At 49.1% G+C, this 22943-nt stretch overlaps 1 protein-coding gene across 2 annotated transcripts in view; it reads left to right on the top strand.

Annotated features, from left to right (window-relative positions):
* LOC141273165 (pancreatic lipase-related protein 2-like) overlaps positions 1-22943 on the top strand; it is a 259463-nt gene that overhangs the window by 60588 nt on the left and 175932 nt on the right. For both annotated transcript variants that reach the window (XM_073684616.1, XM_073684615.1), the window contains exon 2: positions 12904-13058. In XM_073684616.1, the coding sequence (XP_073540717.1) occupies positions 12904-13058 (155 nt within the window). The remainder of the gene's footprint in view (positions 1-12903; positions 13059-22943) is intronic.

Here is a 22943-nt window from a genome sequence, read left to right as displayed (position 1 = left end):
GCCTGGTGACGATGGGCCTCAAGGGTGTCTGCTGGCTGGTACGGTCCTCCTTCTGAGGTGACATGGGCCGCAGTCCCTGCTCCACTTCTCGATGGCCCTTCTCATGCCGACCCAATAGAACCGCTCTCTCAGTAGGAACTCCAGTTTCTTCCACCCGAAGTGTCCCGCTCTGTCATGGTAGGCCTCCAGGACCATTGCTGCATCTAGCCTTGGGACCACTATCTGCCAGGTCAGCTCGTGCGTCCGGTGGTTGACAAGCCTTCTGCACAGCTTACCCTCGTAGAGGAATAGCCTGCTTTTCTCCTTCCATATCTGCTTGGCTTCCTCTGGAGCGTCCGGGCCAGGGCTAGCGTCTTCCTGGGTTAACATGTCTTTCACCAGGCATATTGCAGGGTCGCTATCTTGCGTTTCAGCCCAGCCGTGGTGGGGTAAGGGGTTGAACATGACGGTGGTTAAGTCCTTGTCTCTTACCCGGTGAGAATGCTGAGTGGCCCCATACCGGGGGAACGCATGGAGCTCTATTTCCTCCAGCTCTTCCGAGTCGTCTTCTCCTTCAGGTAGGTGGGGCATTCTTGATAGGACGTCTGCGTTGGCGTTGGTTCTGCCCGCCCAGTATTTGATTGTGAAGTCATAATTGGATAACCGGGCCATCCACCGCTGTTCTAGGGCACCTAGTCTTGCATTGTCCAGGTGTGTCAGCGGGTTGTTGTCCGTGTACACGGTGAACTTTGCGGAGGCCAGGTAATGCTTAAACCGTTCTGTGATGGCCCATACCACTGCCAAGAATTCTAGCTTGAAGGAGCTGTAGTTCTCCGGGTTTCTTTCAGTGGGCCTCAGCTTCCGGCTGGCATACGCGATCACCCTTTCTCTGCCCTGTTGGTTTTGGGACAGTACGGCTCCCAGCCCCACATTACTGGCATCTGTGTGGAGGATAAAAGGCTGGCCATAATCGGGGTAGGCCAGGATCTCATCCCGCGTGAGGGCCATCTTCAACTAGCGGAAGGACTCCTCTTCCGGCTTGTCCCACTTGAAGGGTGGCTTGTGACTTCTGGATTTAGATTGCCCTATCAGGAGGTCCTGCATAGGGGCTGCCATCATAGTGAACCTGGGGATGAACCTTCGGTAGTAGCCTACCAACCCGAGGAATTGCCTCACTTCCTTGATGTTAGAGGGGCTTGGCCAGCTCTTGATGGCTGTAACTTTGTTGGGGTCGGGGGCTATTCCCTCTGCACTCACCACGTGTCCTAGGTATTGGACCTTCGGTTTTAACAGGTGGCACTTTGAAGGCTTCACTTTCAGGCCGCAGCCTGCCAGGGCTTCGAACACCTCAGCCAGGTGCTTTAGATGGTCCTCGTAAGTCTTCGAATAGACGATCACGTCGTCCAGGTAAAGGAGGACCGTCTCGAAGTTTCGGTGCCCTAGACAGCATTCAATCAGCCTCTGGAAGGTCCCTGGTGCGTTGCAGAGCCCGAAGGGCATACAGTTGAACTCGCTCAGTCCCATCGGGGTGGTGAAGGCGGTCTTCTCCTTGTCAGCCTCTGCCACAGGAACCTGCCAGTACCCGCTAGTAAGGTGCAAAGTAGAGAAGAAATTAGCTGATTTTAGAGCTGCTAAAGACTCCTCTATCCAAGGTAACGGGTACGCATCTTTATGGGTGATACGATTGATTTGTCTATAGTCCACGCACATTCTCATGGTACCGTCTTTCTTTTTTACCAAAACCAAGGGAGCAGCCCAGGGGCTACAGCTATCTCTAATGACCCCAGCTTCTTTCATTTCTCTTAGCATGCCCTTGGCGTTCTGATAATGTGCAGGGGGTACAGGCCTGTGTCTCTCCTTTATTGGTGGGTGGCTCCCCGTGGGGATATGGTGTTCTATCCCTTTTACTCTGCCGAAGTCTAGCGGGTGCTTACCAAAATGTTTTTGGTGCAGGGGAGTGGAGTCAGCACCCACATGGAGTTTCTGGCACCAGTCCTCCTTGTGTTTCTGGGAGCCATTACCCTCAGCCTGTGGAGTTGGAGGCAAGGGTTCCACGGCCCTGATAGCTTTGTGCTCAACAGCAAACAGTTTGGCAAGTGTAGCGTACCTGGGTAGGTGTACCTCCCTCTCCCCAATGTTGAGAATGCGAACGGGCACCCTCCCATGATGGACATCAACCACCCCCCGGGCTGTCAAAATGGTGGGCTTGCTGTCTGAGTACACGGGTTCTACCATGGCTTGGTATTCTCTGCCTCTCAACCCGATTGCAGTCCGACACCAGATCATCATTTCACTTTTGGGAGGCATGGAAATGGGGAATGGGTCACTCATTCTTACGCTACCGATCTCACCACCAGACAGTTCTGCCTGCTGCCGTCTCATCAGGGCTCTTATCTCTTTCTGGAGGACCCTCTGTTGTCTGGAGCTCGCATTCATTGCCACCTGCTATAAAATCACAATTACTTCTGAAAGACAGTTTTCAATTACATTATGTCATGAAAACAACACCCACTCTTGGGTCAGACCTTGCAGCTCTCTGGCGCCCCCTTATCCTGCTGGTCAAACACGGTATTGACAGAGGATAAGCACGGGTGCAGCTGCTCTAATTTATGTCGACTATTGCAGCACGTGATGTGACAGGACATATATATACCACCAGTTCCTTCCAGGAACGTATATATACCTCCGACCAGCCACCCTCAAACCACAATATCACATAAATACACAGTATGCTGCCACCACCGATCGCTTAACAGGTGGATCGGGTACCTGGTAGGTAACGTGAATTAGCGGGTGAGGAACGTGTTTGCTCGACATAGGACAAGAAGAAAGAAACTGGTAAATAATTAATGATTTACTCCCAAAAGGTGGGCAGTGTTTACAAAATATATACAAGATATTATAAAGGAGACAATTTACATGTATGCATCAACAGTTATTAAAATAAAAGGGATAAGTAATAGCAAAACCTGCTTCACAAGGTGATGGTCTCAGATTCTGTGGGAGGGACGGCTCCCCGGAAATTAGAGGTGATTCTTCTTACGCCGCGTGATGTGCGTGCGTTCGACGTCCCTGAGAAGAATGGGTTGAAAAATGGCCGATTTGCTTTTTAGTAAGCAGCCAAAACTCTGGGGAACACCCCTTATTTACCTTACAAGGGGGGCTCGGCTTTGCGAGCCCACCCAGCTGCAGAAGACCTAACAGATCCTTCAGATTCCATATCTTGGTGTGGGGGGGTCCCACATCCAAGAGGGAGACATCATCTTGACCGTCACCAATATTCATGAAGATAGATATTAAATATGAAACCTCTATGACGCTCAGAAGCTCAGAATCCATTATCTCAGTTCCCGGTCATTCCTCAGTTATGCAAGTTATACTATTGTAATGGGAAAAAGGTGAGCATTCAAAAAACGTGGTTCCGATGTTTCTGTCAGACCTGTGCGTGATTAAAATTGGCATAAAACGTTTGTACAATTAAACAATGGGATTTTTTTGGAGGGATTTTCCGGTTTGTACCAGTGCTTGCCCTGGACTGAGGTTTTATGGCGGGTCATAAAAATTCCTGGTTTGGGGAAAAGCAAAAGTGAGTTCTATGTCTTCACTTACAAACAGATAGGGGGTGGGGTTTTTTTTTTTTTTCCTTTTTTAAAACATCTCTCATTTTTAAAAACTCGGGCAAAAATACCTTTTGCCTGACATATTAGTACCCACAGTTATTTTAGGGTGACTTTCACGACGGTCAATGTCCACAATAATTACTCCCTGTGCCGGCAGTTCCACCTTAACAATCTTGATGGTCATCTCTCTGAACCCCACTTGCGGCACAGGTTGGCCATTGCTGGCAATGATGCTTAAGTCATCGTCTGGGTAGCGGGTTATGTCAGCGTCACTCCAGTACCGCTTGAAAAGTACGTAGGGGATGGTAGTCACTTGAGACCCGGTGTCCAGCAGTGCACTCATGGGGATACCGTCCAGCACTACGGGTAAGACCGGGCGTCCCCCCACGTACTTATCACGCCAATTAGACGGGCCTGATGACCTTATGCCTGGGGGTTGGCCCTCTGCCCCAGGTCGGACCCATTTAAAGTACAGTACCTTGCTATGTGTCCTGGCTGACTGCAACGGCGGCAAATTGGCTGTCCATCCTCAGTGTAGCGGTTGGCGGGCCTCCCTCTGAACGACGGGATCCTCCTCTGTTGACGCCACAGGACATCCTCCGGACTGGAAGCCAGCTCGATTGGTCTTGACGGTTCCACCTGCGACGAATGTACGGTCCTGGTTAATGCAGCCACACTCTTTGTTAGCTCCTGGACCTGATGGTGCAGGTCTGCAGGCTGGGATGGATTTAGGGCCTGTGCATCAGCCCCCACAAGGTCTGCGGGGTAGGGCGCTGCCACCTGGTGGTAAGTGATGGCAGGGTGCCGGGAAGCTACAGCGCCACCTGCTGCGGGTTCTCTGAGCACCCGGATGGCCCGATCCTTGAACTGCGCAAAAGTCAAATCAGGGTTCTGTAGGACCATGAGGCGCAGCTGGGTTCTGTGGGTGCTGGACAGCAGACCTTCTATGAACTGGTCAGTCAACAGTTTATCGGTGTCCTGCACGCTACCAGGGTCAGCTTGTTGGATAGCTCTCAGGGCTTCTTGCAGGTTCAAGGCATAGTCTCTGATACTATCCTGGGCCCGCTGCTTACAGCCATAGAACCGCATTTTGATTTCTGCTGAGGTACGGGTATCAAAGGTACCCCGCAGCCAGGTCAGAATGTTCTTTACTGTCCTTTTCTCCTCATCTGACCATGATTTCACTTCCCGCTGGGCTGCACCGGTTAGCTGCCCCGTCAGAATGCTCACTTTCTGTTCTTCTGTCAGGGGATAAACTTTGAATAAACTGTGCAGTCTTTCCCTAAAGTCAGTTAAGGTATGGGGGTCCTCTGAGTATTGGGGTAGCCAGGCTGCTCCGGGGATGTAGGGCATAGAGAACGGCATCACCGCCGCTGCAGCCCCGCCGGTTGTAGAGGGCCCCTCCGCGTCGGTCATCTTCCTCCCCCCTAGTTAAGCGTGGCCTACCTCCCAACGATCCTCTTCTGTAGGCCGCGGCTCCGCTGGTGCTGCTCCGGACGAGGACCTTGCGTCGCGTCCTGGTGACGTCAGCGTCGCTCTCTCTCCCTTCCAGGACCTTGCGCAGCATCGGTGTGTAGGGCGGGGCTTCAAGTCTCGTGCGCTTTGGACGTCCACGCCCCTCTTCTTCCCGCGCGGCGTCCTGAAGATGGTGTCCGATGGCGGGAAAACGGCTGAAGATGGCGGGAAACTGCTGAAGATGGCGAGAGACGGCTCCGGATGGCGGGAAACTTCTTTTTTAAGGTACGTGTACAGTCTTTTTCAGGCACGCAATACCCGTTTGTGGCGGGTTGGTCACAATCCTGCCGACTACGCCAAAGCTGACTCGCCCCCTGGGCCGTGGGGCACCCGGAACCGGGCTTCGGTGCGATGTTGGGTGTAGTAGTGGCGACACGGTCCCGTGGCTCAGGGTGGTCAGACCAGTGGTAGTCTACTATGTGCTTTGCAATGTCCGACTATGCCACCCGTGGATTGCGGTCAGGGAGGACCACCGCTGCAGGGCAGACCGCTGAGGCTGGTGTTGTGGGTGCAGCAGGGAATAGTACAACTCCCCACGGGAGGAGTGTAGCCTCAGGGCAGTGTAATAGGATGCTGGGGGTGATGGTGCAGGCGCAGCAGTCCAATAATGCAGTCCAGGGTCTTTTACTGCAGAACTTATCACAGTCCCACCAGGAGTACAGGGTAGGAATGGACCTGGGTGTCTGAGGGCATTCGGGTGAGCTCCACTGGTCAGGGTGAGTGTGAAGGCCTCCCGTTCTCTCTCTGCCCTTGCTGACTATCTCCCCCTTTAGTGGTATGATAGCCCACGTCCCTGAGCTTGCCGTGTACTACGCCTGTATGGCTTGCGGCTCGGGCCTTAGGTACCTGTAGCTTCTCCGTGCTGTACCGGTCCCTCTGTGTGGCGGAGCCTCCAGGCTTCTTAGGCCAAGGGACCTGAAATCCCTCGCAGGTAGGTGATCTGCTGCAGGACTTGCAACCCTGACAGCCTCGGACCCCAGTGTCCGGTTGTGTAGTCTCTCTCTGCCAGGACCGGCTCTCGTCGCCTCTGTCCCTGGCTTTCTGTTCCTCCTTTGCCTCCTGGACTCCTCAGCTGCGGCTGACCTTTCCCTCTCTTCTGGGAACCCTTCTGGATGCTTCAGATGTGGGTCCTGGTCTCTCTAACCCTGCCCTCAGTTCCAGCTTTTATAGGGGCAGCCTGCTCCCCCTACTGGCCTGGGACAGGAGGTGCTGCATACAAATGGTCCATGACCAGAGAACCTCCCTCCTGCTCTCAGACACAGCCTTACAAGTTTGTGGCATCCAGGCCTGGGGTGACACACAAACAGTATCAGACTTTTCACTGGCATATATACATTTTCATGTAAAACATTTTCAAGCAAGTTGCCGTGAGATCCCAAACAGGGTGTCCATCTCACGGGTAAAGGTGCAAATGTAGCAGCTTGAGGGACCCGTCCCAAAACCCTCAACATAGGCCCTGGGCGTGGCTGCAGGGCATAGACGATCCAGATCCTGGACCTCGTCTTCCGCCACGCCAAACGGGTTTTTGTTCTGAGGTTCGTGGTTGCAAATATAAAACCAATAGAGGGCACCTTAAGAAGTGCCAACTATATACCAAGTCAGTCCTTGGCTGCTCACAGTCCTCAGCCTGAAGTCTGTATACCCTGATGGGTAATTATGCACACAAAAAGAAACAAATTTTCTGTTGGTACCCTTACGGGTAACTATATACAATGTTCAGTTCCACTTACTGGTACTAGTAGTGGGGTCCCCGCCGGGGGTATTTCTGATTTTTGCTGGCTGACCCAGCCGGGTCATCAGCCATGAACTGCGGGGGCATATCCTTTTCCTCCTCGACTTTGCGGCTCAGCTCCTGCACCTCTGCTTGGAGGAACTCGGCATCCTCCGGGGACAGTTGGGATATCGCTCCCTCCATGGTGAGGGGCGTCGCTTGTTGCTGCAGGCCAGGGGCGGAAGCTCGGTCCTGGCTTCCGTCCATGCTGGCTGCCGGGTGCGGTCTGTCTAGACTTGGTAAGACCACACCCTGTCTCCATTCCTTCTCGCTTTCTCCCCTCCCCTTTCGGGGGAGGTTCCATGGCAGCCTGCTGTCGGTCACTCCCAGGGATGTCCTCCCCACCTTGACGGACACATCTATGCGGACAGTCACAGTTGCAAGAGGCGGGTTGTGCTTTTGGCGCCATTCTGGGACCTGGCCCACGATGGGAGGTTCCATATTGTTGTCTTTGATCACGCACATAATGGCGCCCGTTCTTCTGGGGCAGGCGCCACATTCAGTGTGGAAATATACAGTTCAGATAAGGCACACAGTACCCGGTGGCAACAGGCACGAAATCCTGTTCGTGACGCCAGAGATTGACGCGCCCCCAGGGCAGTGGGGTACTCGGTGTCCGGGCTTATGGATGCTGGGGGGAATATGTCATAGTGGCTGGCCCGGTCCGTGGCCCAGGGCGGTCAACAAAAAGGGGATAGTTTATATGGGATTTGTAGTTTGATCGTGACGCCACCTGTAGTTTCTGGTAATTTGTGCCAGCGCTGCTGCAGACCTCTGAGGCAGTTGATAGGTGGCTAGGATGGAACAGCTCCCCACAGGTGGAGCGGGCCTCAGGGCAGTGTAGAGTTTGACGGTGGGTGGTGATGCTGGGGCTTGTAGTGCAGTCGGGATGGCGCAGCTGAAATAACTGACGGAGGCAGTGGAGTGCAGTCATCCGAGTTTTACTCACAGTTCTTGTTCAAGGTTCTCAGGTACACTGTACGGGTGTCCACCTCCGCGTCGCATTGCGTCTACCAGACCAGGGGTTCTGCTCTTCCTCAGATGTGTCAGGAGCGCTTGACGGAACCCCGCGTTCTTTATGTTCCTTACTAGACCGACTTCTCACGCTGGGTCTTCTCCCTCCTGCCCTGCGCTTCCCCACACTCAGTCCCGATTGGGTGCTCTGAAGTCCCTCTGGGCAACCTGCAGTTCCCGGACCTACTTGACCTTCACGGTGACTAGGGTGAGACTGTGGCAACTGCACCATGGAAGTGCAGAAGCCTCCGGTTTTTCCAGCCGAGACCTGGAGTAACACAGCTGGTCCAAGGACCGGTCCCTTCTTGTGGCCTGATCCCTCTGACACCTGGCAGATTCGAGGCGTACGGGTGCCGTCCTGCACTCACCGTACCCCCTGGGATCCCTTCTATAGAACGGAGCCTTACTCCTCTGCTCCTCCTGGGCCTCTATCACTAGGTCCCACTTATGGAGCAGAGCTCCTGAAGAGACTCTGCTCCCCTCCTCTCCTTACTATTCTGACTGACTGACTAACTGACTGACCTGCCACCCTAAGATGGCTTCCCTTTATATACCTCCTACAATGGTGCTCCCCTACTCTGCATCTCCCCCCACTCCAGCCAGGGACAGGGCTCAGCAGGAACACAGTGCATCTTGCCCTTCCAGCCGGCCTGGAGCAGTGTAGTGTTGAATGTGGGTGTTGGGGTTCCGGGCAGCACTCCCTCCTTACCTGAGAGAAGGAGACACCACACCTCTGGGTGAGGTGCAGTACCTCTGTGGCGACTGAACCCTCAGGGGCGCCACACTATTAGTATTGACCCCTTCTTGCTGTGGCCAATTTTCATTTTTGCATTTTGTTTTCTTCATCCTTCTTTTTCGAGAGCCATAAATTCTTTATTTTTCTATTGGTATGCTCATATCACGGCTGTTTTGCTGTTCATGTTGTAGTTTTGAATGACGCCATTAATTTATATAATATTTATATAATATACTGAAAAAATTGCAAGTGGGGTGAAATGGTGAAAAAACGCACCACCACCCTTGTTTCCACAGTGTTCTTTGTTTGGTAATCATCAGCTGGTGAGATGATTCTCGGGATCAGTGCGATTGCGGTGAGATCGAACTTATATAATATATTCTATATAAAATAGAAAAAACATTTAAGGTTTTATGGTTTCTTTTTTGTTAATATGCATGGCCTATAGTTCTCCATATGCCAGCTGCTAGGCGGTCCTCTACAGCCTCTACAGCAGGCAGGGCATCACATTTCTAGGAGCGCGTACTGCAGTCTACATTATTCTACCAGACTAAACCTCGACTACAGATGTGTCTGATAATATGTCTGCCATGCTGTGAAAGCCTTACGTTATGATGGCAGATGCCGGGTTGCCACCTGGCTGGTAAGACGCCAGCACCACCAGTATTTATAGGTGGAGGCCAGAACAAGAAAGATATTTTTATTAGTAATAGCAGTGCCGGCACCGACAGGTCAACTCCTAATTAATAAGAATATTTCTCCATTGCTGTCCAGCTCTATGGACATCATGACATCATTCATGTCAGGACCAGATCAGGTCTGGGATTGTTAAAGGCAAAGCTAGTGAGAATTAGAGAGTGCGGCGCACTGCCCAACCACACAAAGGAGAGGGCGTGCTGCCCAACCACATGGAGGAGAGGGCGTGCTGCCCAACCACACGGAGGAGAGTGCGTGCTGCCCAACCACACGGAAGAGACAGCGCGCTGCCCAACCACACGGAGAAGAGGGTGCGCTGCCCAGCACACAAAGGAGAGAGCGTGCTGCCCAACCACACGGAGGAGAGGGCGCGCTGCCCAACCACACGGAAGAGACGGCGCGCTGCCCAACCGCACGGAGGAGAGGGGCGCTGCCCAACACACAAAGGAGAGGGCGTGCTGCCCAACCACACGGAGGAGAGGGCGTGCTGCCTAACCACACGGAGGAGAGGGCGTGCTGCCCAACCACACAAAGGAGAGGGCGTGCTGCCCAACCACACGGAGGAGAGGGTGCGCTGCCCAACCACATGGAAGAGACGGCGCGCTGCCCAACCACATGGAGGAGAGGGCGTGCTGCCCAACCACGCAAAGGAGAGGGCGTGCTGCCCAACCACGCAAAGGAGAGGGCATGCTGCCCAACCACACAAAGGAGAGGGCGTGCTGCCAAACCACACGGAGGAGAGGGCGTGCTGCCCAACCACGCAAAGGAGAGGGCGTGCTGCCCAACCACGCAAAGGAGAGGGCGCGCTGCCCAACCACACCGAAGAGAGGCCGCGCTGCCCAACCACACCGAAGAGAGGCCGCGCTGCCCAACCACACCGAAGAGAGGCCGCGCTGCCCAACCACACGAAAGAGAGGGCGCGCTGCCCAACCACACGGAAGAGAGGGCGCGCTGCCCAACCACACGGAAGAGAGGGCGCGCTGCCCAACCACACGGAAGAGAGGGCGCGCTGCCCAACCACACGGAAGAGAGGGCGCGCTGCCCAACCACACGGAAGAGAGGCCGCGCTGCCCAACCACACGGAAGAGAGGCCGCGCTGCCCAACCACACGGAAGAGAGGCCACGCTGCCCAACCACACGGAAGAGAGCCCACGCTGCCCAACCACACGGAAGAGAGCCCACGCTGCCAAACCACATGGAAGAGAGGCCGCGCTGCCCAACCACGCAAAGGAGAGGGCGCGCTGCCCAACCACACGGAAGAGAGGGCGCGCTGCCCAACCACACGGAAGAGAGGCCGCGCTGCCCAACCACACGAAAGAGAGGCCGCGCTGCCCAACCACACGGAAGAGAGGGCGCGCTGCCCAACCACACGAAAGAGAGAGCGCGCTGCCCAACCACACGGAAGAGAGGCCGCGCTGCCCAACCACACGGAAGAGAGGCCGCGCTGCCCAACCACACTGAAGAGAGGCCACGCTGCCAAACCACACGGAAGAGAGGCCGCGCTGCCCAACCACACAGAAGAGAGGCCGCGCTGCCCAACCACACAGAAGAGAGGCCGCGCTGCCCAACCACACGGAAGAGAGGGCGCGCTGCCCAACCACACGGAAGAGAGGGCGCGCTGTTAGAACCCTCTTGTTTGTTTTTTCCATCTTGTGTTTTGCGGTCACATGACCATCTGCCTTTATATTACAGCTCCGCCCTCCTGGCTGTGCTGGACTTCAGTGTTTGACTGTTTCTCTAGCCAGGTGCTTCTGTGCCTTTCTCTGTCAGTTCGTTTGGTCCTCTGGGACCTCTAGTACCTTTTTGTCAGTTTGTCTTTTTGTGTTCTGCAACAACTTCTGTTTAGGAGGTGTCCCATTTTTGTCCCAGTCCTTAGTTCTTTTAGGGACCCCTCCCTTAATTATATAGGTCTTCGTTCAGACTAGCCGAGGACTAAGGTGGGTCTGTTCGCTAGGAACAGGCAGCCTGCTACATCGTAGGGATTCAGCTTAGTCTTACTGTAGGGACAGCTTTCCCCTATCTTTCCTTAGTACTCGCTGCAGATCATAACACCATGAATTTGTCAAAGATTGCAGCCCCGAGGAAGGGGGTGGAGGGGTGTGGGGAGTCGCCACTTAACCAACTCGCTGTTATCTTTGGAGCAAACAGCTCTCTGCTGCCCCCTATCATCCGATTATGCAATTGACGGAGGAGGCCGCAGGCCAGGGAGCATATGGTATATATACCTCTGATTCCAACGCATGGAATATGTGTATATACCCCCTTTATGGTCACGGCTAGCTCCACAATAACCCAAGTACTACTCTCTGCCACCACCAGTTGTTTTTACAGGCTGACTGGAGGCCTGGTTCTGGTAGTGTATGGCTTCGAGGGACAGTTTACAGAACAAAAGGAACAGAAATATTACATTTTATATTTAATCCAAAACTATAAACACTGCCTATAAAAAAAATATACAAAAGATTTTACAAAGGGAAGAAAACAATACAGACTATACAGTTATATAAAATAAAACAAAAAGAAACTTACTACACCGCTCACCGAGATGATTCAGCTAACGGATGGAAGCAATCCGATTGAAAATGTCTTGGTTAACGGAATCAAGCCTACACTGATATGTATCTGCCTTAGCATTGAACACAGATAATTATTTGCCTTGATCTTTTATTAGCACCTGAGTTACACCCACACCCCACCCCCCCCTTGATGACCTCACACGGGCAGTGTTGTGGGTTGTTCTCGGCCCTTTAGAATTTTATGAAATTCTCAACTTCTGCGATCATCCAGAGAGAAGTTATCACAAAAGTTGGAGATCGCCTCCTTATTTTGTTATTGGGATTTTACCACTACCAAGAGACCAAACATAACATGGCTGCTGTCAGTGATTTGCCCATTATCGATTTGTGGCCTATAGACAGGGGTTACAGTTAGGGGAAGAAGATGCATATTTTTTCCTATTAGCCCTGAAGCCAAAAAGGAATGTCCCATAACATTCGGATTGATACAAACTTCGATATTCAACATTTTCTTTAGGAGACTTAAAGTCTAGGCTGGCTATTGTAGATATAACATTTCCCCTGGGGGGAACAAAGCTTCTCAGTATGTACTTTTTGGAGAGACAATAGGCATTCTGCCTTAACTACCTGTCCACACTATAAACCTCTCTCTACGCACAAAAGACATTCTCATCGGTACTTGCCTTCAAAAGGACTTCCTGCATTTTAATTTCCTACTTCTTTATGCCCATTATACAAGTCTATTTCTAAAAGTGGCAGCTAGATTGCCAGCTCTTGTCCTACTGCAAAAGATTTCCTGCAGTGTATCTACGGCTCCGCAGCACTACAGGGGTACGAACACCTCATACAGACCCCGCTCTGACGTAAGCACATGAGAATTAATAGCATCACAATCTTTGATTCTGCGCTGCTACAACTGGGTATTCAGGCCCAGTGACTCAGCACTCACCCAATGTCATAGAAATGTGTCATTTTGGGTGGAGAAGCCCTTTAAGCCTGTAAAATCATGAAGTTAGGAGCTTTAACACTTTTCCCATTAATGGAGTTTCTTTGCAGGAGAGGAAGTCTGCTATGACCATCTTGGCTGTTTCTCAGATTCTAATCCTTGGTCTGGGACTCTCCAGAGACCTCATCCTGCTCTACCGTGGTCTCCGGAGAAGATAAACACCAAATTCTTTCTGTTCACGAGAGAACAACCCTCTACATACCAGGTAAGCCATGAAGAGATCCTTACATCCAGAAAAAGAGAGTGTGCATGTCTGTGAGCACGAACCAGTATCACCACCACTAGTATAACCACTGTCACCAACACCACTAGTATTACCACTGTCACCAACACCACTAGTATTACCACTGTCACCATCTCCACCACTAGTATTACCACTGTCACCATCTCCACCACTAGTATTACCACTGTCACCATCTCCACCACTAGTATTACCACTGTCACCATCTCCTCCACTAGTATTACCACTGTCATCTCCACCACTAGTATTACCACTGTCATCTCCTCCACTAGTATAACCACTGTCATCTCCACCACTAGTATAACGACTGTCATCTCCACCACTAGTATTACCACTGTCATCTCCTCCACTAGTATAACCACTGTCACCAACACCACTAGTATTACCACTGTCACCATCTCCACCACTAGTATTACCACTGTCACCATCTCCACCACTAGTATTACCACTGTCACCATCTCCACCACTAGTATTACCACTGTCACCATCTCCTCCACTAGTATTACCACTGTCACCATCTCCACCACTAGTATTACCACTGTCACCATCTCCACCACTAGTATTACCACTGTCACCATCTCCACCACTAGTATTACCACTGTCACCATCTCCTCAACTAGTATTACCACTGTCACCATCTCCACCACTAGTATTACCACTGTCACCATCTCCACCACTAGTATTACCACTGTCATCTCCACCACTAGTATTACCACTGTCACCATCTCCACTAGTATTACCACTGTCACCATCTCCACTAGTATTACCACTGTCACCATCTCCTCCACTAGTATTACCACTGTCACCATCACCACTAGTATTACCACTGTCATCACCACCACTAGTATTACCACTGTCACCATCTCCACCACTAGTATTACCACTGTCACCATCTCCACCACTAGTATTACTACTATCACCATCTCCACCACTAGTATTACTACCACTATCACCATCTCCACCACTAGTATTGCCACTGTCACCATCACCACTAGTATTACCACTGTCATCACCACCACTAGTATTACCACTGTCATCTCCACTACTAGTATTACCACTGTCATCTCCACCACTAGTATTACCACTGTCACCACCTCCACCACTAGTATTACTACTATCACCATCTCCACCACTAGTATTACTACCACTATCACCATCTCCACCACTAGTATTGCCACTGTCATCATCACTAGTATTACCATTGTCATCTCCACCGCTAGTATTACCACTGTCACCATCACTAGTATTACCACTGTCATCACCACTAGTATTACCACTGTCATCACCACTAGTATTACCACTATCACCATCTCCACCACTAGTATTACTACCACAATCACCATCTCCACCACTAATATTACCACTGTCACCATCTCCACCACTAGTATTACCACTGTCACCATCTCCACCACTAGTATTAGCACTATCACCATCTCCACCACTAGTATTACCACTATCACCATCTCCACCACCAGTATTACCACTGTCATCATTACTAGTATTACCACTGTCATCTCCACCACTAGTATTGCCACTGTCACCATCACTAGTATTACCACTGTCATCACCACCACTAGTATTACCACTGTCATCTCCACCACTAGTATTACCACTGTCACCATCTCCACCACTAGTATTACTACTATCACCATCTCCACCACTAGTATTACTACCACTATCACCATCTCCACCACTAGTATTGCCACTGTCATCATCACTAGTATTACCACTGTCCTCTCCACCACTAGTATTACCACTATCACCATCTCCACCACTAGTATTGCCATTGTCATCATCACTAGTATTACCACTGTCATCTCCACCACTAGTATTGCCACTGTCACCATCACTAGTATTACCACTGTCATCACCACTAGTATTACCACTGTCACCATCTCCACCACTAGTATTACCACCATCACCATCTCCACCACTAGTATTACCACTGTCATCATCACTAGTATTACCACTGTCATCTCCACCACTAGTATTGCCACTGTCACCATCACAAGTATTACCACTGTCATCACCACTAGTATTACCACTGTCACCATCTCCACCACTAGTATTACCACTGTCACCATCTCCACCACTAGTATTACCACTGTCACCATCACGAGTATTACCACTGTCATCTCCACCACTAGTATTACCACTGTCATCTCCACCACTAGTATTACCACTGTCACCATCACCACTAGTATTACCACTGTCATCTCCACCACTAGTATTACCACTGTCACCATCACCACTAGTATTACCACTGTCATCTCCACCACTAGTATTACCACTGTCATCTCCACCACTAGTATTACCACTGTCATCTCCACCACTAGTATTACCACTGTCACCATCACCACTAGTATTACCACTGTCATCTCCACCAATAGTATTACCACTGTCACCATCTCCACCACTAGTATTACCACTGTCACCATCTCCACCACTAGTATTACCACTGTCACCATCACGAGTATTACCACTGTCATCTCCACCACTAGTATTACCACTGTCACCATCACCACTAGTATTATCACTGTCATCTCCACCACTAGTATTACCACTGTCACCATCACCACTAGTATTATCACTGTCATCTCCACCACTAGTATTACCACTGTCATCTCCACCACTAGTATTACCACTGTCATCTCCTCCACTAGTATTACCACTGTCATCTCCACCACTAGTATTACCACTGTCATCTCCACCACTAGTATTACCACTGTCATCTCCTCCACTAGTATTACCACTGTCATCTCCACCACTAGTATTACCACTGTCATCTCCACCACTAGTATTACCACTGTCATCTCCACCACTAGTATTACCACTGTCATCTCCACCACTAGTATTACCACTGTCATCTCCTCCACTAGTATTACCACTGTCATCTCCACCACTAGTATTACCACTGTCATCTCCACCACTAGTATTACCACTGTCATCTCCACCACTAGTATTACCACTGTCATCTCCACCACTAGTATTACCACTGTCATCTCCTCCACTAGTATTACCACTGTCATCTCCACCACTAGTATTACCACTGTCATCTCCTCCACTAGTATTACCACTGTCATCTCCTCCACTAGTATTACCACTGTCATCTCCACCACTAGTATTACCACTGTCATCTCCTCCACTAGTATTACCACTGTCATCTCCACCACTAGTATTACCACTGTCATCTCCTCCACTAGTATTACCACTGTCATCTACACCACTAGTATTACCATTGTCATCTCCACCACTAGTATTACCACTGTCATCTCCACCACTAGTATTACCACTGTCAGCATCACCACTAGTATTATCACTGTCATCTCCTCCACTAGTATTACCACTGTCATCTCCTCCACTAGTATTACCACTGTCATCTCCACCACTAGTATTACCACTGTCATCTCCACCACTAGTATTACCACTGTCATCTCCTCCACTAGTATTACCACTGTCATCTCCACCACTAGTATTACCACTGTCATCTCCACCACTAGTATTACCACTGTCATCTCCTCCACTAGTATTACCACTGTCATCTCCTCCACTAGTATTACCACTGTCATCTCCACCACTAGTATTACCACTGTCATCTCCTCCACTAGTATTACCACTGTCATCTCCACCACTAGTATTACCACTGTCATCCCCACCACTAGTATTACCACTGTCATCTCCACCACTAGTATTACCACTGTCATCTCCACCACTAGTATTACCACTGTCACCATCACCACTAGTATTACCACTGTCATCTCCACCACTAGTATTACCACTGTCACCATCTCCACCACTAGTATTACCACTGTCACCATCTCCACCACTAGTATTACCACTGTCACCACCACTAGTATTACCACTGTCACCATCACGAGTATTACCACTGTCATCTCCACCACTAGTATTACCACTGTCACCATCACCACTAGTATTATCACTGTCATCTCCACCACTAGTATTACCACTGTCATCTCCACCACTAGTATTACCACTGTCATCTCCTCCACTAGTATTACCACTGTCATCTCCACCACTAGTATTACCACTGTCATCTCCACCACTAGTATTACCACTGTCATCTCCTCCACTAGTATTACCACTGTCATCTCCACCACTAGTATTACCACTGTCATCTCCTCCACTAGTATTACCACTGTCATCTCCACCACTAGTATTACCACTGTCATCTCCACCACTAGTATTACCACTGTCATCTACACCACTAGTATTACCACTGTCATCTCCACCACTAGTATTACCACTGTCATCTCCACCACTAGTATTACCACTGTCATCTCCTCCACTAGTATTACCACTGTCATCTCCTCCACTAGTATTACCACTGTCATCTCCACCACTAGTATTACCACTGTCATCTCCTCCACTAGTATTACCACTGTCATCTCCTCCACTAGTATTACCACTGTCATCTCCACCACTAGTATTACCACTGTCATCTCCACCACTAGTATTACCACTGTCATCTCCACCACTAGTATTACCACTGTCATCTCCTCCACTAGTATTACCACTGTCATCTCCACCACTAGTATTACCACTGTCATCTCCTCCACTAGTATTACCACTGTCATCTCCTCCACTAGTATTACCACTGTCATCTCCACCACTAGTATTACCACTGTCATCTCCTCCACTAGTATAACCACTGTCACCAACACCACTAGTATTACCACTGTCACCATCTCCACCACTAGTATTACCACTGTCACCATCTCCACCACTAGTATTACCACTGTCACCATCTCCACCACTAGTATTACCACTGTCACCATCTCCACCACTAGTATTACCACTGTCACCATCTCCTCCACTAGTATTACCACTGTCACCATCTCCACCACTAGTATTACCACTGTCACCATCTCCACCACTAGTATTACCACTGTCACCATCTCCACCACTAGTATTACCACTGTCACCATCTCCTCAACTAGTATTACCACTGTCACCATCTCCACCACTAGTATTACCACTGTCACCATCTCCACCACTAGTATTACCACTGTCATCTCCACCACTAGTATTACCACTGTCATCTCCTCCACTAGCATTACCACTGTCACCATCTCCACTAGTATTACCACTGTCACCATCTCCACTAGTATTACCACTGTCACCATCTCCTCCACTAGTATTACCACTGTCACCATCACCACTAGTATTACCACTGTCATCACCACCACTAGTATTACCACTGTCACCATCTCCACCACTAGTATTACCACTGGCACCATCTCCACCACTAGTATTACTACTATCACCATCTCCACCACTAGTATTACTACCACTATCACCATCTCCACCACTAGTATTGCCACTGTCACCATCACCACTAGTATTACCACTGTCATCACCACCACTAGTATTACCACTGTCATCTCCACTACTAGTATTACCACTGTCATCTCCACCACTAGTATTACCACTGTCACCACCTCCACCACTAGTATTACTACTATCACCATCTCCACCACTAGTATTACTACCACTATCACCATCTCCACCACTAGTATTGCCACTGTCATCATCACTAGTATTACCACTGTCATCTCCACCACTAGTATTACCACTGTCACCATCACTAGTATTACCACTGTCATCACCACTAGTATTACCACTGTCATCACCACTAGTATTACCACTATCACCATCTCCACCACTAGTATTACTACCACTATCACCATCTCCACCACTAATATTACCACTGTCACCATCTCCACCACTAGTATTACCACTGTCACCATCTCCACCACTAGTATTAGCACTATCACCATCTCCACCACTAGTATTACCACTATCACCATCTCCACCACCAGTATTACCACTGTCATCATTACTAGTATTACCACTGTCATCTCCACCACTAGTATTGCCACTGTCACCATCACTAGTATTACCACTGTCATCACCACCACTATTACCACTGTCATCTCCACCACTAGTATTACCACTGTCACCATCTCCACCACTAGTATTACTACTATCACCATCTCCACCACTAGTATTACTACCACTATCACCATCTCCACCACTAGTATTGCCACTGTCATCATCACTAGTATTACCACTGTCCTCTCCACCACTAGTATTACCACTATCACCATCTCCACCACTAGTATTGCCATTGTCATCATCACTAGTATTACCACTGTCATCTCCACCACTAGTATTGCCACTGTCACCATCACTAGTATTACCACTGTCATCACCACTAGTATTACCACTGTCACCATCTCCACCACTAGTATTACCACCATCACCATCTCCACCACTAGTATTACCACTGTCATCATCACTAGTATTACCACTGTCATCTCCACCACTAGTATTACCACTGTCATCTCCACCACTAGTATTACCACTGTCACCATCTCCACCACTAGTATTAGCACTATCACCATCTCCACCACTAGTATTACCACTATCACCATCTCCACCACCAGTATTACCACTGTCATCTCCACCACTAGTATTGCCACTGTCACCATCACTAGTATTACCACTGTCATCACCACCACTAGTATTACCACTGTCATCTCCACCACTAGTATTACCACTGTCACCATCTCCACCACTAGTATTACTACTATCACCATCTCCACCACTAGTATTACTACCACTATCACCATCTCCACCACTAGTATTGCCACTGTCATCATCACTAGTATTACCACTGTCCTCTCCACCACTAGTATTACCACTATCACCATCTCCACCACGAGTATTGCCATTGTCATCATCACTAGTATTACCACTGTCATCTCCACCACTAGTATTGCCACTGTCACCATCACTAGTATTACCACTGTCATCACCACTAGTATTACCACTGTCACCATCTCCACCACTAGTATTACCACCATCACCATCTCCACCACTAGTATTACCACTGTCATCATCACTAGTATTACCACTGTCATCTCCACCACTAGTATTGCCACTGTCACCATCACAAGTATTACCACTGTCATCACCACTAGTATTACCACTGTCACCATCTCCACCACTAGTATTACCACTGTCACCATCTCCACCACTAGTATTACCACTGTCACCATCACGAGTATTACCACTGTCATCTCCACCACTAGTATTACCACTGTCATCTCCACCACTAGTATTACCACTGTCACCATCACCACTAGTATTACCACTGTCATCTCCACCACTAGTATTACCACTGTCACCATCACCACTAGTATTACCACTGTCATCTCCACCACTAGTATTACCACTGTCATCTCCACCACTAGTATTACCACTGTCATCTCCACCACTAGTATTACCACTGTCACCATCACCACTAGTATTACCACTGTCATCTCCACCACTAGTATTACCACTGTCACCATCACGAGTATTACCACTGTCATCTCCACCACTAGTATTACCACTGTCACCATCACCACTAGTATTATCACTGTCATCTCCACCACTAGTATTTCCACTGTCATCTCCACCACTAGTATTACCACTGTCATCTCCTCCACTAGTATTACCACTGTCATCTCCACCACTAGTATTACCACTGTCATCTCCACCACTAGTATTACCACTGTCATCTCCTCCACTAGTATTACCACTGTCATCTCCTCCACTAGTATTACCACTGTCATCTCCACCACTAGTATTACCACTGTCATCTCCTCCACTAGTATTACCACTGTCATCTCCACCACTAGTATTACCACTGTCATCTCCACCACTAGTATTACCACTGTCATCTCCACCACTAGTATTACCACTGTCATCTCCTCCACTAGTATTACCACTGTCATCTCCACCACTAGTATTACCACTGTCATCTCCACCACTAGTATTACCACTGTCATCTCCTCCACTAGTATTACCACTGTCATCTCCTCCACTAGTATTACCACTGTCATCTCCACCAATAGTATTACCACTGTCATCTCCACCACTAGTATTACCACTGTCATCTCCACCACTAGTATTACCACTGTCATCTCCTCCACTAGTATTACCACTGTCATCTCCTCCACTAGTATTACCACTGTCATCTCCTCCACTAGTATTACCACTGTCATCTCCACCACTAGTATTACCACTGTCATCTCCTCCACTAGTATTACCACTGTCACCATCTCCACCACTAGTATTACCACTGTCATCTCCACTACTAGTATTACCACTGTCATCTCCACCACTAGTATTACCACTGTCATCTCCTCCACTAGTATTACCACTGTCACCATCTCCACCACTAGTATTACCACTGTCATCTCCTCCACTAGTATTACCACTGTCATCTCCTCCACTAGTATTACCACTGTCATCTCCACCACTAGTATTACCACTGTCATCTCCACCACTAGTATTACCACTGTCATCACTAGTATTACCACTGTCATCTCCTCCACTAGTATTACCACTGTCATCTCCACCACTAGTATTACCACTGTCATCTCCACCACTAGTATTACCACTGTCATCATCACTAGTATTACCACTGTCCTCTCCTCCACTAGTATTACCACTGTCATCTCCACCACTAGTATTACCACTGTCATCTCCACCACTAGTATTACCACTGTCATCTCCACCACTAGTATTACCACTGTCATCATCACTAGTATTACCACTGTCATCTCCTCCACTAGTATTACCACTGTCATCTCCACCACTAGTATTACCACTGTCATCTCCTCCACTAGTATTACCACTGTCATCTCCACCACTAGTATTACCACTGTCATCTCCACCACTAGTATTACCACTGTCATCTCCACCACTAGTATTACCACTGTCATCTCCACCACTAGTATTACCACTGTCATCTCCACCACTAGTATTACCACTGTCATCTCCACCACTAGTATTACCACTGTCATCTCCACCACTAGTATTACCACTGTCATCTCCACCACTAGTATTACCACTGTCATCTCCACCACTAGTATTACCACTGTCATCTCCACCACTAGTATTACCACTGTCATCTCCACCACTAGTATTACCACTGTCACCATCTCCACCACTAGTATTACCACTGTCACCATCTCCACCACTAGTATTACCACTGTCATCTCCTCCACTAGTATTACCACTGTCACCATCTCCACCACTAGTATTACCACTGTCCTCTTATCCACTAGTATTACCACTGTCATCTCCTCCACTAGTATTGCCACTGTCATCTCCACCACTAGTATTACCACTGTCATCTCCACCAATAGTATTACCACTGTCATCTCCACCACTAGTATTACCACTGTCATCTCCACCACTAGTATTACCACTGTCATCTCCACCACTAGTATTACCACTGTCATCTCCACCACTAGTATTACCACTGTCATCTCCTCCACTAGTATTACCACTGTCATCTCCTCCACTAGTATTACCACTGTCATCTCCACCACTAGTATTACCACTGTCATCTCCTCCACTAGTATTACCACTGTCACCATCTCCACCACTAGTATTACCACTGTCATCTCCACCACTAGTATTACCACTGTCATCTCCTCCACTAGTATTACCACTCATCTCCACCACTAGTATTACCACTGTCACCATCTCCACTAGTATTACCACTGTCATCTCCACCACTAGTATTACCACTGTCATCTCCTCCACTAGTATTACCACTGTCATCTCCTCCACTAGTATTACCACTGTCATCTCCTCCACTAGTATTACCACTGTCATCTCCACCACTAGTATTACCACTGTCATCACTAGTATTACCACTGTCATCTCCTCCACTAGTATTACCACTGTCATCTCCACCACTAGTATTACCACTGTCATCTCCACCACTAGTATTACCACTGTCATCTCCACCACTAGTATTACCACTGT

The sequence above is a fragment of the Phyllobates terribilis genome, unplaced genomic scaffold, assembly GCF_046119375.1.
Source record: "Phyllobates terribilis strain yellow unplaced genomic scaffold, ASM4611937v1 Scaffold_5__5_contigs__length_657084704, whole genome shotgun sequence".
Lineage (NCBI taxonomy): Eukaryota > Metazoa > Chordata > Amphibia > Anura > Dendrobatidae > Phyllobates > Phyllobates terribilis.
This window is presented reverse-complemented; position numbering and strand designations above follow the sequence as displayed.